Genomic DNA, 12,423 nt, shown 5'->3' with positions numbered 1-12,423 from the left:
TGAGCCACTGCGCCCGGCTACTCTCCTATTTTCTAAGCTCCTTCCTAATCTAAAAGTCTGTATGTCTGCAGTTTTCCATCAAATCTTGGATCAGCAGGAAATGAGGCTTTGTATACTATATTTAAATTACATGGAAACTGACATCTATAATGTGGATAGTAACGCTTCATTAATACAAATATTCAAATAGGCAGAACAATCCATGCCTGGCTAGATCGTGTCTAGCTCTACTCAAACCCTGTAGGGGCTCTCCTTGCACTAGAGAGTAGAAACCAGAGGCCAAACACTGGTTTACAGGGCTCCACCCTGTGACCCTACCCCTACTCCTTACTTCTTTAGCATTATTGTCTATTACTCTCTTCCCTGCTCACTTCATGCCAGCCATATGGGCATCCTTGTTCTCCAAGCATGCCCAAATGTTGCCATTTTAGGAACTTTACCAGGAGTCCTGTTCCCCATGTTTCTGCATAGCCAACTCCCTCACCTCCTTCAAGTCTTTGCTCAAATAAGGTCTACTGGGAACATTCTAATTAAAACTATAATGTCTCCCCGTTCCCGCTTCCCCTTACCCTGCTTCATACCTTTCATTTTCCCATAGTGCATATCACCTTCTGACATATGTTATACTTTGCTTATTGTGTCTACTGCTTTGTGTCTCCTTGCTTTAAGTCCTATACTTAGGGATCTTTATTTTGTTTACCAATATATTCAAGATACCTAGAACCTTCTCTGACACACAGTAAACATTCCATAAATACTTGTTGAACAAACGAATGCAAGACAAATAGCATAGCCTCCCAAGCCTTCAGTCCTACTTTTCCCCATTCCTAAATACTACTTGGGTCCCATTTCCTCACTATCCCTTCAAACATGCCAAACACAGTCTTAGGTACATATCTTTAATCCTGCAGTTCTTTTCATCTCCTTACTAGAATCTAAGCATTTCCCATATCACAACATGGACCATAAGTTGTCTCACCTCTTTCAGGAATCCTTATACAACTCCCCAGCCTTTGGCTCTCTCTTCCCTGAACAATTATGGTCTTCATATTACCTTGTATCTCATACAGTGTGCTTAGCATGGAGTGCTTGGGGGGGGGTTCATCATTTTGTCATTTATCTATGCATTTTGTCTCTTTATCTCAAAGGTAAGCTCCTAAAAGGTGCTTGCTCAGAACCTACCACATGCTAAAACCTGTGGTTCTGGGGATTTAAGATGAATCATATGTGCCTTCTACTCTGGAGAAGCTCACAATCTAGTGAAAATCTGGGACCAGCAGATAGACCATCATAAGATAATGAGCTGTGTTACAGCAGAAGCTGCAACAGAGTAGGAACCAGGAGGAGGGAGCTGCTAGTACTGTATGGGAAGTCAGGGAAGCTGTCACAAAGGGTCAGTATTTGAGCTGGGCTCGGTCTCAGAGGAGTTAGTTATACAAGGGGAAAAGAGGAAGAAGGGCTAAGGGAATTGCAAAAGCATGGAGGTATGGATGGGCTGGTGGGTTCAGGGATTGGTGAGATATCTAATGTGGCTAAAAGCCTGGGTTTGAGATGAAACTAGAGGGGAGGCTGGGCCTTGGATGCTGCAAGAGGGTGGGCTTCATTCAAGTGGCAATGAAGATGTCAGCAGAGTACTTAAAGGAGGACGGTTTCCCTGTCTGTAAACTGGGACAAGTACATGAAGCACAGTCCTTGAAGGTTATTATATATCAATTTCAAAAGAATCACTATACAATAAAAAATCTGATATAAGATCAAAAATTTTAAGTTAAGAAAAATTTTTTTTGAAAAATGATTCTCAAGACAATTTGAAGTAAGATTTTAATGCTAAATATGGCTCTTACTTTCATTATCAACGAAATGGGGATAATATATTTATGATAGATTCCTGGTTGCCCACTTATCCTTTTTATAGTGGTTTTAATTTTGTTTTTTTCCATTCTTCCCTTTTCTAGATGGGGGATATTTTACTATTTGTTAAATTCCTATTCTACCTCTATACTGGGTGTGCGAGAGGAATAAATCTTGTAAAAGACACATGGACTTAATCAGAGATACTATATTTTGTACAGGTTGTTGTAATTGAAATGAAATTTATTTATTCGATAAAGGTTTTAGTTAGACACATTTCCTGACTTCCCTTCTAGGCATGTGTGCCATGTGACTAAGTTCCCCTCCATAGGATGTGGTCTCACTCTTGGAATAAGTGTGAGCACTTCTTATTTATATATCAGAAGTTTATCTGAGCAAGATTTATTTCTTTCTTTATTTGCTAGAGTGTCATTTCTTTTAATTAATTCATTAATTTTTTTTTTTTTTAAGAGACAGGATCGCTTTCTGTTGCCCAGGCTGGAGTGCAGTGGCTATTTGCAGGTGCGATCATGGCTCACCGCAACTTCGCACTTCTGAGCTCAAGCGATCCTCCTGAGTAGCTGGGCTACCAGCTAGCACCACCACTCCCAGCTGAGGTTTATTTCTATCAATTCCCCTTTTAAAATAAAAGTCTAGCCTTCAGATAAAAGCACTATTTCTCAAGCTCCTGAAAGAAATGGAAAACCACTCAGCTCTACCCATGGAGGTCTCCATCACCATATTTACCTGTTATAAGAGCTTGTGGCTCTCCAGAGTTGATATGGCGAATCAAAAGTCTGAGCACTCCATAACAGCTGCAAGTCAAATTCAATTCCTCCTAGGTGGTCTGGAGTCAATATGAAAGATTTCACATCCGGGAGAGTGTGGTGCTCCATCACAAACTGTCCTATTTGAAGGGGAAACACATGCACTTATCGTACTTGTTGTAGAGCTTGAGTTTTATTGTACTTGTGGTAGAGCCCCACAAAAGCCTGAGAACTGAATTAATGTTCTTCTCTCAAACAACTAAGGTTAGCCCATTTTGCCCCTTAGAATATATTCCACACTGGTGGGGATAGCATGGCATCTCACCCCAGCCCGTCGTCCTACTTGTGATGGTCATCACAGTCATATGTATGTATTTATAAACAAAAGGAATCATCCTTGTGGAAATGGTGTTAATGGGTATATTCACAGTAATAGGGGTCTTTATGTGACAATGAACATTCAATATACATAGCTTTAAATTCTAACAACATGTTTCTTGGAGGTAGAAAGGTCTCGTAGTTTATACATAGAAATTTCAGCATCAGATAAAAGTCACATTTAGGGCCATTCAAGTCCATGGTAGAAGAGGATAATTATAAACATCATTAAAAGGGTAAATGTTACCAGCAAGATACCTCCACTCTTTAAAACTGCACTGAAATAGTGTCACGAATAAATAAAAGTAGGGGGAATATTTTAGATTAAAAGAAACTAAAGCAATATAACAATCAAAATGTAACATATGAATCATAACTGGAACTTCTTTCTTTTCATGTAAGCAGTTATAAAATAAACAAATATAAAAATAAGTGGAAAAGATGTTTGTGGAACAATAAAGGAAATATGAATAGAGACTGGATATTACTGAATCAATGCTAAATATCTTAGAAGTGATCATGAGGTTGTTACTGTATAAGAGAAAGTCCTTGTTCTTAGGAGATTTCAACTGAAGTATTTTGGGTAACTTGACACGAAGTCTGCCACTTGGTTCTGAATGATGTGACAAAAAAAGGTATGTATGCGTGTATGTGCACATGGATGTATAGCAAAATGTTAATCATTGTCGACTGTTTTTTATTGTTCTATTCTTTCGACTTTCTGTTTCTTAATAAAAAGTTGGGGAAAAAATGGCATTGATATGACCTCTGAATTTGGTATGGGTCTTGAATTCAATGACAAGACGGCCATCCTCTCGAATGTAGATTCTTATTATCTGAAGCCTTGCAGAGAGCACACTGTCTGTCTGGATTCCTGGGCAGGAAAGCAGAGAGAAAATGTTAGGGCATGGAAAATTCCTCCCTGACAACAACCTTGTATAAGTTATCCCAAGGACACCTCCAGGTAGAGCTGCATATTTATTTGAATGTAACAAGATAACATTTATATGTCTATAGAAACATATGCCAATTAAAATTGTATGACAGCTCATTTCACTTGGTTCTTTTTTTTTTTTTCTTGTAACGGTTCCACTGTTCTCGAAATAGACTCTTCAAACCTGTAAATTCCACTTAGCCCAGATGCGGGGTTCAGCAAAAAAAAAGACTCTTAAAACTTCTTACTACCAAACTTTATACCAGGGTATGGTTACAGCACATCTGCTTCCTACTATATTTTCTTTTCCTCACCAAGATACCTTTCCGGACTTAACAGAGGTATAAACAAAGTCCTGGTGGCTACATTTAGTACTCAAACCAAAGGAGAATTAAAGGGAAGCTTGTAGAAAGCCAGCATGACACAAGAAAGCTGTGGCTTTAGTAAAGGAAACTGCAGTCATGGTCCCCAGTGAGTTCAGAATGACCAAAACCAAAGGGTAACGTAAGGAGGAGAAACATGAAGTTGAACAAGACAAAACAAAAACAAGAGCTCAAGGGATTATCTGACCCAGAGTGGGAAAGCTGCCTGAAGTTATTTTCCCATGAGAAATACAAAGCAAAAAATGATTTGAGCCTAAGCCATTTCATAGAAGAAAGGACAACACTGTCAGCCCTCTGTATCTGATCTGTTCTACATCATGGATTCTGCATCTGTGGATTCACCCAACCTCAAATTGAAAATATTAGAATAAAAATGCATCTGCACTAAACATATACAGATTTGTTTTTCTTGTCATTATTTCCTAAACAATATAGTATACAGTTGTTATATATATATAGTACACATATATAAAACAATATAGTATATAGTTGTTATACCTAAACAATATAGTGTAACAACTATTTATATAGCATATATGTTGTATTAGGTGTTATAAGCAATCTAGAGATGATTTAAAGCATAAGGGAGTATATGTATAGGTTATATGTAAATACTACACCATTTTATATGAGAGATTTGAGCGTTCTCAGATCTTGGTATCTGGGGGAGGTCCTGGAACCAAACCCTAATAGATATGAATGATGACTGTACTTTCAATTAGTAGAGATGAAGCTTTCTCAAAAGAAAACTCTTGTTTTTTTTTTTTTGTTTCTTTTTAGTATGTTTGCCTCAGATAAAGCACATCACCCCTGGAGAGGAAAAGAGGGAGGATGGGAGCAGTAGAATTTAGGGGAAATGGGTTTGGGGAAATAGGTTTGGGGTAGTGTGTGAAGTACAGGACACTAAAAATGAGAAAAAAAAAAAAACAAGAAAAACAAAAATAACCAAGAAGCATTGGAGATAGTGGAGGAGAAAATTGGGGCGTTTTAAGGAGTATCTATGTGGAAGCAGTAGGAGGAGGTGGGTGGGGAAACTGGGGGGGGGTGAGGTGTGGGCTCCCAGCTGAAGGGCTGCCTCCCACTTAGTTCTTGGGGGCTCCTCCCAGAGAGGACAGGAAGGGGATGAGCCTGAGGGAAAGGTCATTTTAAACATTCAGCATCACAGCCTTTGACTTCAGAAGGTTAAAATTCCTTCTTTGGAGGATGCAGTTAAAGAGCTGATGCTTTGCCAAATGAATAAAGTGGGCTACTTGACATAAATATTTCAAGTGCTCTTGACACATTTTTCCATTTCCATGCATCTGATTTGAAGATCCTTTTGCTTTGTAAAAAACATGAACCACACCATTTTTCACTAGGAGAAAATGAAGATTATTTGGGTTATACTCCAAAAGAACACACACCCCTCTGAATCCCTCAGGGGCAGTAGAGGACTCATCTGTCACTTGCTATCCTCTACTCTGGGACCTTAGCTATCTAGGCTGAGACCTTCCAGCATCAGGACAGAAGGACATCATTCTTTTCAGGAACCCCAGATCTTCACTTTCCAGACTTGAGGTGGCCCCACTTTGTCTATGGGATAACAGGATGAGAAAAGCAGCTACTGTTAAAAGTCACTACTCTTCTTTTAATCTTGCTTGAGTGAAGCCCTAACTAAAGGGATAGTTAAGGCGTCAATGGGCATACCTGTTCTCCAGAGAACAGTGTCGTAGAAGAAAGAAAACTCCATCTCGGTGTGGTGCTCCAAGGAGGCCCAGCCCCTGGGGGCTGTCACATAGATGTAGGACACATACAGAGGCACGTGCACTGTCAAGAAGGACTGAGCAGAGTCCCTCACCTGCCGGGGAAGCAGGAAGCACACAGAGTTATTTCTCCCCGGGGATGAAAAGGCATATTATCACCGCATCTTGGTTTCATTTTCATTCACCCACGTAGTCGCACACTTATTCAATAATTATTAAGCAAGTGCCCATGATTGCACTTACTAATTTAAGAAAATAAAGGAAGCAATGGAATAGAAAGTGGCCAGAATGCTTCTTTAGACAGGGTCATGTGCAGAGGCTTCTCTAAGGAGGTGATATTTGATGAAAAATACTTTTGAAGTGGGAGAATGAGCTCTGTTCAGTTGCCAGAAGATCTGGCTGAAATTTTAGAATATCACAATTATTCCCAAGGATCAACCCGGTGGATGTGGGATCTACCATTCAGTACAAACTCCCTGTGTTGACCATTTGCCAGTGACCCGTAGGAGAGCCCAAGTCAACCATCATCAGGAAGATACCCACATCCGGACGCCTGGGAGGAACCTGTGCCTAATTCAGGATGTTTCAGTGAGTGCTCTAATCTCCTGCTCCAGGAACAAAGGGCCCGAGCATTGAAATCGTATCTAGGAAGCTCACCAATGGACAGCTCAGAGCTGCACGTACTTCAGTAATTTCTAGTCCCATGCAGTGCTTTGGAAAGAGTTTTGAAAAGGCAGCACCTCACACTTCCAAGAGAACATTCCTTCTCAGGAGATTTGTTTCCCTGCTTTTAATTTGACCCGATCATTTTTATTTTACTACGTAATGAACAAAACTGGATGGAAAGGTAACAGAATGGTAGCAGAAGCTTTTATGGTGAAGATAGCTGTATATGTGTGTGTGAGTGGGGAGTTGGTTTACACATTTTAAAAATATTTTTATGCTTTCTTCCATAAATATATATATATTTATAACAAAAAACTTAGTTTAAAACAATTTTATTTTATCATTGGTTAATTACTACAATATACTATGAGACTTATATTTTTTTGTTTGAAAATACAGTGTAAAGTGTTTCTATGGGTAATTAAGGAAAAAACCAAAGGCTTTAATATTTTTCTGAAGTTTTTTTTTTAATATTCAAAGTTGTCAGGGTTTTAAAATTTGATGCCAGCTTTCTCAAAAGACTCAACTAACTCCATACTCATTGAAAAATTCCACTTTGACATGCCTTACTTTGTTCGTTTTTCAAGAGATGGGGTCTCTCTCTGTAGGCCAGGCTGGAGTGCAGCGACTCCATCATAGCTCACTGCAGCCTCAACTTCCTGGGCTCCAATGATCCTCCAGCCTCAGCCTCCCAAAGTGCCGAGACTACAGGTGTGAGTCACTGTTCCCGGCCCTCTTATTTCCTTTTTAAAGAAAATTTCCAGATTTTATTTGGACCTTGTACCATGTTCTGTCCCTTATACACTGGTTTTGCTAAATACACCTACTCCAATCACACTATCGGAACTTGGATAAACTCTCTAGCTGATTGGCAAAATTAATTTTCCCTTGTTTGTTTTTGTTTATCCTCCTTTAGCCCTCATGATATTACTTACTAATCTTTAAAAAGAAAAAAAACCCAACAAATATTTACTGCATGCCTATTCTATGCCAGGCACACTGTGAAAGGCACCTTCTCATACTGAGATTATTAGTACAATTTCAGATGAGGTTCAGAGAGGTTATGTCTTGTCCAAGACTGCTGATTTGATAGCGAAAGGTACCAACTAGGCCTTAGTTCTAAGTTCTATATTCTTCCTACCGTATGTCAGTAATTTCAATTATTTTCAAAGAAATAGACAACAACAAAATACTTCTGTGTATATATTTTTTCTGTGTTGGTTTAAAAGTGGGATATATACATATAAGAAATCCTTGTCTTTGAGGTTTTTAAGCATATTCTGAACAAAAATATTCAAACGTGTAATTACAGCAAAAGCATAAAGAACAGAGAATACTAATTTTTGAGAGGCCAGGAAAAAGACAAATCACTTAGGTTTGCATTTTCCAAAGTGAAAGGTTATGCAATCGGAGAAACGGAAAACCTATGAATGCCTTAAAATTCTCTTCAGTAGATGGCAGTAGTGCACACAAAATGAAAGGAAACCAGGCTGAGAGGTACCACAAAGAAAACGACACATTTTAATCAAAGACACTTTCTCTAAATGATTACTCTAAATCCTTCTATAATTTCTCTCCTTCAGTGAGGATAAACCTGATTTGAAATGAAGAACAAACATCTAACCAGTTTTCAGCTCATTGAGATAACTGCTCAAAATTGGATAGAACCTGCTTTAGAATTAATTTTCCCATGAGGACAGGTTAGCCTAGCCTCACTGGCCCTTTGATATAACTGCCCTTCTCTGACTATGACTTCTTGCTATACATTTTTCAACTGTCACTAATTGATATGGTTAGGCTTTCTGTCCCCACCCAAATCTCACCTTGAATTGTAATCCCCCTAATCCCTCCATGTCAAGGGAGGAACCAGGTGGGGGGTGATAGGATCACGGTTTCCCTCATGCTGTTCTTGTGACAGTGAATGAGTTCTCACGAGATCTGATGGTTTTACAAGGCAGTTTTCCCTGTTCTTGCTTGCTCTCTCTCGCCTGCCACCATGTAAAATATGTCTGCTTCCCCTTCCCCTATAAGTTTCCTGAGGCCTCTCCAGCCATGTGGAACTGTGAGTCAATTAAACCTCTTTTCTTTATAGATTACCAGTCTCTGGTATGTCTTTATGGTAGTGTGAGAATAGATTAATACACTAATGTTTAATGGTAATATACATTTTAGAAAGTGTCTGTTTTTGTAGGGGCTGGCAGTTTGGAATAGGTGTGAAACCAAAATGTTTTAAGCAATTATCTTTCCACAATGCATAGGACAACAGTGCTCTTCTTGTCTTCTGAAAGACAGGTTGTGTCATCTGACACATTTTCCCAGGTGGGGAAGAGAATACATCGATGTAGTAATAACCCTAGCAGCAAATGTAAACAGTTTTGGCTTTCCAAAATATATGCATTATAAATATAAAAATATATACGCCTAGAGAAGTAAATATTGGATTTTTATATAAGTGAGTATGCCAGATAGTAAGTTTTTTCCACATTAACTTGATTTAGAGGACCTTTGCGGCCTTCTCTAGCTTCAGTGCTGCCAAGATCTTGCTTGAGGGACTTACAAAGAAGACTCCGTTCGTTGGTTGGCCCAGTTCAGGAGGCAAAGTGCTACCTGAAGTGCTTCAGGAACAAACAAGGTTGACCGTGGCACCCACATTCAGAGTCCTCAGACAAGCCCCAGGGCACCCACCTGGAAGTCGGCGGTTACAGAGCCCCCACAGACATCAATCAGCTCAGTCATGTCGTAATAAGCATCAAAGGTCCACACGCAGCTCTTCAGATTCAGGTGTTTGTAGAGCTGGATGGTCTTTGGCTCTCGCACGCTGGGGTCAAACTGGAAGGGGCGATCATAGCCAGGCCCCAGGGCGGTGCTGTCATAGACCACATCATCCAGGAACCCTGCCTCTGCCGGGGAGGGAAGAATGAGGAATGATAACTTGGTTTGCGGACGCCAAGGAGCAGGCTGGGGCGAAGAGCTCACCCTTTCACACTAAAAGTACTCTCAGTCACCTAAGACCCTACCAACAAAGCAACCCAGGGCTCCCAACGTGCAGGGAGAATGTGAGGGATCTTGGAAAGCGCTTGTTAACTGCTGTTGCCGCGTGTTGAATGGAGGACTCCACCTCTAAGACACCACAGGAACCATGGAGGAAAAGGTGAGCAAATGATACCATGAATGAAGGTGGCAGAACTTGGAAAGGAAAACACTCTGAAGCTTTGCCTGCTATACCTGGCAAGTCTGGTCCTGTGCTTCATATATGTCCCCACCAGTCCTGAAGAAATGGATTTACTGTATGGCTCATTCATTGGAGAACTATTATTTTAAGAGTGATTTTTAAAATTTCTTTTTTGAGACCCCATCTCAAAAAAACAAAAAAAAAAACCAAAACTCAGCACACCTACATCTGACTACGTCTTCTTGCTTATAGTTTCCGAATTCTTTGGGGGGGGAAGTCTGAATTTTTTGAAATTTCTTTTTTGAGACCAAAAAAAAAAAAAACAAAAAAAAAAACCAAAACCCAGCACACCTACATCTGACTACGTCTTCTTGCTTATAGTTTCCGAATTCTTTGGGGGGGGAAGTCTGAATTTTTTGTTAATGAGTAAATAGCTCACTAATGATGCCTGTAACTCTCACCTGTGACAGGCAAAAATTATTGAATCAAATGCTACCAAGCATATGAATGGCTCTAAATTAAGGGAGAACTTTATGTAGTAGGGAGCTGAATACAGATACAATTTTAGAATATTAGGGTTAATTTTTCTTTTTTTTTTTTTTGAGATGGAGTCTCGCTGTGTCACCCATGCTGGAGTGCAATGGTGTAATCTCGGCTCACTGCAACCTCCGCCTCCTGGGTTCAAGCGATTCTCTTGTCTTAGCCTCCTGAGTAGCTGTGATTACAGGTGCATGCCACCACACCTGGCTAATTCTTTGTGTTTTCAGTAGAGACAGGGTTTCACTGTGTTCCCCAGGTTGGTCTCAAACTCCTAAGCTCAGGCAATCTACCCGCATGAGCCTCCCAAAGTGCTAGGATTACAGACATGAGCCACTGCGCCTGGCCAGGTTAAAATTTTATAGTACTACAAGCGACTGTAGTATTTTAAAAGGGTTGATAAATACCTTAGAATGCTTGACACCCAGCACCCAGCCCTCTGTCCCATGATGACCAGGTACTCAATTAACATGTCTTGAATTTAATTGCTTTTAAGTAGGAAAAGGTGCAAAGTTTAATATTTAAACGTAGTATGTCTCTTCCACTAGCTACAAATGTGGACCAATTAAACTTTCATATGTAGCTCAGTGATTTACAAATAATTTGTACTCAGCTAATTGCTACTGTATAAAGACCATCATGACCAAAAGTGATGCTTAATGAATATGAAAGAGAATATGAATGCATTTCTGTCTTCAAAAACACTATTAAATGATTCATCATTTGTGAAAGGAGGAAATATGCATGTAATGTGCACTTGTTAAGGTAAATGGAAATGGACAGAATTCTTTGTAAAGTCAAATGTCTGCTGTGGTGAACACAGAGATGCGCTGCCTCAGCTGTCAGCTCCTTCAGCTCTGCGTCAGCTGCACATTAGCTCAGCTCAAGGTCATGCCCTTGCAGGGCAGCCTGCATCCAGTGACTAAGCTAGGTAGGCTATAAGGGTCTAGAAGTAAGACGAGTCTCTCCAGAGCTCCCTGCCATGGCCGAGATGGCTTTTTCAGCCTGCATTGCAGCTTGACTTCTCCCTCTGCCCAATCCTGTTTCGCTCCTTCTCTTTCACAAGTATTGATCCCTAATAAATATCTTGTAACCCCAAACTCCATCTCAGCTCCTGCTTCTGGAGAACTCATCCTATAGCATCTTCACTTTAGCTTTTTATTACAGGTTTTTGGAGCACCAATATAAACATGTTCACTCTAAGGGAATGAAGACACTAAAATATACCATAGTAGGTGCTTTAAAAATGTCAATGCATTTAATCCTCATCTTGAGTGGTAACAAGTATTATTCCCATCTTATAGGTAACAGTGGCTCAGAAAGGTCAAACTATATTTGTTCAGTGGAATAAGGATTTGAACTGGTGTGATTCCAAAGTCCTTGTTTCTTTCTGTCCTCTTCATTGTCTGAGCTAATGGAATGTGCATGTGTGCTAGGAAAGAAAACCACTAATGTGTGGATTCTGAGAACCAGAAAACATGAAAAGCAGTTCTCCTCACTCTGGTATATCCTGAAAGTCACTGCACTGGGCTAGCATGGAAAGACCAGTCCTGAACTCGTCAATCTCACCTGAGATGCCTCTCAGGTCATAGGTGGTAACTAAATTGGAGCAGACGTGCTGGTGTCTGTAGATGGACTCAGACAGTAGAAAATGCAAGTTGTGCAACGGCATGGTGGAGATAAGGGGTAGCATTCCATCCTGGTGTGGGATCTGCACCGAAATGTGGATTCTAGGGGGAAAAAGGGCAGAAATAAATGTTTAGCTGACTGCTATAAATGGTCAATAGGATATACTTCTTTCTCATCACCTAATTTGTCTTCACCAATGAACTACCATTTTTTTTCCTTCCTGAAGCTTTCCAGGTAGGATTTCTGTCTGACAGGGGGTATACATATATACATAGTATCATTGCTTCCCTCTAAGAGACCAGCCAGACACAGGACTGATAGTAATCTAGAATTATAGAATTTTTTTCTATACAGGAAAAGATAA

At 40.0% G+C, this 12,423-nt stretch overlaps 1 protein-coding gene across 1 annotated transcript in view; it reads right to left on the bottom strand.

Annotated features, from left to right (window-relative positions):
• Window positions 1–12,423, bottom strand: part of FRAS1 (Fraser extracellular matrix complex subunit 1) — a 455,628-nt gene that overhangs the window by 21,534 nt on the left and 421,671 nt on the right. The window contains exons 65-69 of the mRNA XM_011941729.1: window positions 12,000–12,160; window positions 9,407–9,621; window positions 6,000–6,150; window positions 3,763–3,870; window positions 2,599–2,758 (exon numbers count right to left, since the gene is read on the bottom strand). Coding sequence (XP_011797119.1) covers window positions 2,599–2,758; window positions 3,763–3,870; window positions 6,000–6,150; window positions 9,407–9,621; window positions 12,000–12,160 — 795 coding nt within the window. The remainder of the gene's footprint in view (window positions 1–2,598; window positions 2,759–3,762; window positions 3,871–5,999; window positions 6,151–9,406; window positions 9,622–11,999; window positions 12,161–12,423) is intronic.

This window comes from Colobus angolensis, unplaced genomic scaffold, assembly GCF_000951035.1.
Source record: "Colobus angolensis palliatus isolate OR3802 unplaced genomic scaffold, Cang.pa_1.0 Scaffold200, whole genome shotgun sequence".
Lineage (NCBI taxonomy): Eukaryota > Metazoa > Chordata > Mammalia > Primates > Cercopithecidae > Colobus > Colobus angolensis.
The sequence above is the reverse complement of the archived record's forward strand: the minus strand, read 5'-3'. Positions and strand labels throughout refer to the sequence as shown.